Source organism: Salvelinus alpinus, chromosome 5, assembly GCF_045679555.1.
Source record: "Salvelinus alpinus chromosome 5, SLU_Salpinus.1, whole genome shotgun sequence".
In the NCBI taxonomy this organism is placed as follows: domain Eukaryota; kingdom Metazoa; phylum Chordata; class Actinopteri; order Salmoniformes; family Salmonidae; genus Salvelinus; species Salvelinus alpinus.
In genome coordinates, this window is record NC_092090.1 from 80,421,013 (window position 1) to 80,426,478 (window position 5,466).

Here is a 5,466-nt window from a genome sequence, read left to right on the forward strand (position 1 = left end):
GTAAGCTTCGATGTTGATTTTTGTTGCTGAGGTAGATTGATACACCACATATTCAAAAACATGTGGACACCCCTTCAAATTAGTAGGTTCTGCTATTTCAGCCACACCCGTTGCTGACAGGTGTATAAAGTCGGGCACACAGCCATGCAATCTCCACAGACAAACATTGGCAGTAGAATGGCCTTACCGAAGAGCACAGTGACTTTCAACTTGGCACCGTCATAGGATGCCACCTTTCCATCAAGTCAGTTCGTAAAATTTCTACCCTGCTAGAGCTGTCCAGGTTAACTGTAAGTGCTGTTATTTTGAAGTGGAAACGTCTAGGACCAACAACGGTTCAGCCATGAAGTGGTAGGCCGCACAAGCTCACAGAACGGGACCGCCAAGTGCTGAAGCGTGTAGAAATCGTCTGTCCTCGGTTGCAACACTCACTACTGAGTTCCAAACTGCCTCTCGAAGCAATGTCTGCACAAGAACTGTTCGTCGGGAGCTTCATGAAATGGGTTTCCATGGCCTAGCAGCCGGACACAAGCCTAAGATCACCATGTGCAATGCCAAAGCGCAATGTAAAGCTCGTCGCCATTGGACTCTGGAGCAGTGGAAACGCGTTTTCTGTAGTGATGAATCACGCTTCACTATCTGGCAGTCCGACGGACGAATGTGGGTTTGGCGGATGCCAGGAGAACGCTACCTGCCCGAATGTATAGTGCCAACTGTAAAGTTTGGTGGAGGAGGAATAAAGGTCTGGGGCTGTTTTTCATGGTTCAGGCTAGGCCCCTTAGTTCTAGTGAAGGGAAATCTTAATGCTACAGCATACAATGACGTTATAGATAATTCTGCGCTTCCAACTTTTGTTTTAGTATGATAATGTCCCCGTGCACAAAGCAAGGTCCATACAGAAATGGTTTGTCGAGATCGGTGTGGAAGAACTTGACTGGCCTGCACAGAGCCCTGACCTCAACCTCATCAAACACCTTTGGGATGAATTGGAACGCCTACTGCGAGTCAGGCCTAATCGCCCAACATCAGTGCCTTACCTCACTAATGCTCTTGTGGCTGAATGGAAGCAAGTCCCAGCAGCAGTGTTCCAACTTCTAGTGGAAAGCCTTCCCAGAAGAGTGGAGGCTGTTATAGCAGCAAAGGGGGACCAACTCCATATTAATGGCCATGATTTTGTAATGAGATGTTCGACGAGCAGGTGTTCACATACTTCTGGTCATGTGGTGTATTTGTAGAGCCCATAAATCTGTGCTATGATTCTAATTATCCATTTCCTCTGCTCTGTCCCTTTTCCCCTTCTGTAGGTACAGGTCCTACTGTATTTCCTTCAGCTTGAGAGCATCCCAACACCGGACAGCAAACGTCAAAGCATCCTCTTCTCCACTGAAGTATAGCGGGAGCATGGACATTTCCATCTGAGGAAGAATTTGACAAAATTTAGCCTTCCATGGTAAATTGTTGGCTGTGACCAAGAATGGCTGCGGCAGGAGCTAATTATCAACTTTCTGATCAAAGTGTTACCTGAACGTAACATTTTTAGTTGGTCCAAACTTAGCTCCAACTTGAGAAAGCTTAGGCATAAATTCAGTCAATTTAAAATTATGTTTTTGCTTAACTTGTCTCATGTTTATTCAAGTAGAAGTAATTATTTTGGGCTAACTAAATAATTATTTTGGGCCAACTAAAAATGTTAAGTTCAGGTAACACTGATTGAAAAGTTGACTAAACTAAAAAAGGCTCTGGAACCAGTTACTTAGTAATAATTAGTTGAATCCAAAAAATTGTTTTTACGGTGTGCTGAGCAGCAATGGCTGGATTACAGCGCAGCTCCTTTATATGGCCACTAGATGGAGTCAACAATACATTCCAAACTAGAACAAATACTTCATTACCGTGACCAAAGCCATTCCAATATGATCAATGATCCTAATGTCATCCTTATCTTGTTGTTGACATCATAATTGTCATACATCAAACACAAAGAAATCCATTGAATGTGGTCAGATCAAAGCACAGGCCATTCCTTTATTTGATTTTAAAAGGTAATAATAGTTTAACCAGATGATGGAAGTGAGGCAAATTGTCAACTCCATGATGCAGCTGTTGCAAAAGAGAAAAACATTCTCTACTACAGTATATTGCACACTGATATTCTGATTAATTTAGATATTTATACTTTCATTGTCATTACCACATATTAGGTGTGCTGAGCACTTACAGATAGTGTGTCAAAATGTATTTATGTTACTTATATCTGACAATCAAGTCATTTTAGAGGTACTGGTTATCCACTAATGAGCACAATTCTCAAAACCGAAAGATACAGTAGTTAAAATCCTTCGTTAATTCGTTAGGCCTGTTTCATTGTGGAATCATGTGCCATTTCCCCCCCCTGTTGAATCACATTGTAGGAAAAATGTATTCACCAGATGTTTATGCAAATGCTGTCTTTATTTTGTAAGGAATGTGAGATTGATCACACTTAAGTAGGTATATTTAACATGCAGGCATGTTGACTTAAATATGTTTTAAATATTTTTCTCTTCAACTGCTGTCTATGTGATAGTTTTGGTTAAGAGATTTCTGGCAGGTTATAAAAGTGGACCACAACCGTTTATCAGAGTTTTGTTATCTTATAAAGGTCCTACATTGGCCTTAAGCATTTCCTCTTTAGGATAATTTATATTTTGATCTGAGATTCAATTAGAGATCATTAATCTGAAAACGCCATCCCTTCACAGGAGGAATTTAGTTTTTATTTCAGAAGGGTTAAAACCACAGACTGTTCAGTGTTGTCACATGGAACTGAGACAGAAATAGCACTGAGCTAAGCTTTGTCTCTCTATTACATTTTAGTGGTAGCCTACCCTGGTATTGATCCACTAATATCCAAATCTCCTGGGTATGAAAACAAATATGGGCATTGTGAAGGGCACCATTGTCTTCTGTTGTGTTATTTTGTTTCTAGTAAAATGTATAAAGGGGTTTACTGTTCTCTGCCTGGTGAGCTGTAACTTCGAAAGATCTTGGAAAATGTATCTGTGCTGGCAAAGTGAAAATCATTCCAAATGTTTACAGATATCTGAATTGAGATGTTACGCAAGTTAAGATGCCATTATAGCACATATGAAACTGTTAGGCTACATACAAACAGTCATTTAGCCTATCAGCAATCACTTAATTGACATATTTTTCCTTCCAGACACTGTTGTAGTCATTATCCCAATAATTTATGTACATGTACAATAAAGAGTTGATTTCCATGTGCTTTGTATTTTTTTTCTTGATTTTCTGTCGTCTGAGAACACAATTGAACTACATTTTTTTGTTCACGTGTTGTATGTAGGCCTACTACACCGTATGTTGATGTTTGTTCTCTTTTCCTCACAATGTATTGGCTACAAATATTCTTCAAAACAGCTGCATGAGCTACAGAGAATAAATACATGTTCTTCGGCAATCTGTTCTGGAAGAGCTGCAAAAGCTGGACCCCTACAAATCAGTCGGGCTAGGCAATCTGGACCCTCTCTTTCTAAAATGATCTGCCGAAATTGTTGCAGCCCCTATTACTAGCCTGTTCAACCTCTCTTTCGTATCGTCTGAGATTCCCATAGATTGGAAAGCTGCTGCGGTCATCCCCCTCTTCAAAGGGGGAGACACTCTAGACCCAAACTGCTACAGACCTAAATCTATTCTACCCTGCCTTTCTGAGGTCTTTGAAAGCCAAGTTAACAAACAGATTACCGACCATTTCGAATCTCACCGTACCTTCTCCACTATGCAATCTGGCTTCAGAGCTGGTCATGGGTGCACCTCAGCGATGCTCAAGGTCCTAAACGATATAACCGCCATCGATAAGAGACTACTGTGCAGCCGTATTCATTGACCTGGCTAAGGCTTTCGACTCTGTCAATCACAACATTCTTAATGGCAGACTCAACAGCCTTGGTATCTCAAATGATTGCCTCGCTTGATTCACGAACTACTTCTCCGATAGAGTTCAGTATGTCAAATCGGAGGGCCTGTTGTCCGGACCTCTGGCAGTCTCTATGGAGGTGCCACAGGGTTCAATTCTCGGGCCGACTCTCTTCTCTGTATACATCAATGATGTCGCTCTCGCTGCTGGTGATTCTTTGATCCACCTCTACGCAGACGACACCATTCTGTATACCTCTGGCCCTTCGTTGGACACTGTGTTAACTAACCTCCAGATGAGCTTCAATGCCATACAACTCTCCTTTTGTGGCCTCCAACTGCTCTTAAATGCAAGTAAAACTAAATGCATGCTCTTCAACCGATCGCTGCCCGCACCTGCCCGCCCGTCCAGCATCACTACTCTGGACGGTTCTGACTTAGAATACGTGGACAACTACAAATACCTAGGTGTCTGGCTAGACTGTAAACTCTCCTTCCAGACTCACATTAAACATCTCCAAAACAAAATTAAATCTAGAATCGGCTTCCTATTTCGCAACAAAGCCTCCTTCACTCATGCTGCCAAACATACCCTCGTAAAACTGACCATCCTACCGATCCTCGACTTCGGCGATGTCATTTACAAAATAGCCTCCAACACTCCACTCAACAAATTGGATGCAGTCTATCACAGTGCCATCCGTTTTGTCATTGGCTGGCCCTCGCTTCATACTCGTCGCCAAACCCACTGGCTCCAGGTCATCTACAAGTCTCTGCTAGGTAAAGCCCCGTCTTATCTCAGCTCACTGCTCACCATAGCAGCACGCGCTCCAGCAGGTATATCTCACTGGTCACCCCCAAAGCCAATTCTTCCTTTGGCCGCCTCTCCTTCCAGTTCTCTGCTGCCAATGACTGGAACAAACTGCAAAAATCTCTGAAGCTGGAGACTCTTACCTCCCTCACTAGCTTGAAACACCAGCTGTCAGAGCAGCTCACAGATCACTGCACCTGTACATAGCTCATCTGTAAATAGCCCATTCAATCTACCTCATCCCCATACTGTATTTATTTATTTATCTTGCTCCTTTGCACCCCAGTATCTCAACTTGCACATTCATCCTCTGCACATCCTACCATTCCAGTGTTTAATTGCTATATTGTAATTACTTTGCCACCATGGCCTATTTATTGCCTTACCTTTCTTATCCTACCTCATTTGCACATGCTGTATATAGATTTTCCTACTGTATTATTGATTGTATGTTTGTTTATTCCATGTGTAACTCTGTGTTTTTGAATGTGTTGAACTGCTTTGCTTTATCTTGGCCAGGTCGCAGTTGCAAATGAGAACGTGTTCTCAACTAGCCTACCTGGTTAAATAAAGGTTAAATAAAATAAATAAATAAATCTCATTCATATATACTGTATAACCTGCCCTCAACTAGAGTTGGGCTCTAGATGGAGATAGTTTGGTTGCCAACAGCCATATAAAATCCACAGAAGAAGAAGATGGAGATAGAAGAGCTAGAATGCGCATCTATGAACGATGCT

General features: G+C 42.0%; 1 protein-coding gene across 2 annotated transcripts in view; it reads left to right on the forward strand.

The window, feature by feature from the left end:
- LOC139576923 (breakpoint cluster region protein-like) overlaps positions 1-3,267 on the forward strand; it is a 41,013-nt gene extending 37,746 nt beyond the window's left edge. For both annotated transcript variants that reach the window (XM_071403526.1, XM_071403528.1), the window contains one exon: positions 1,305-3,267. In XM_071403526.1, coding sequence (XP_071259627.1) covers positions 1,305-1,394 — 90 coding nt within the window. In that variant the 3' untranslated portion in view covers positions 1,395-3,267. The remainder of the gene's footprint in view (positions 1-1,304) is intronic.
- Positions 3,268-5,466: the final 2,199 nt, after the last annotated feature.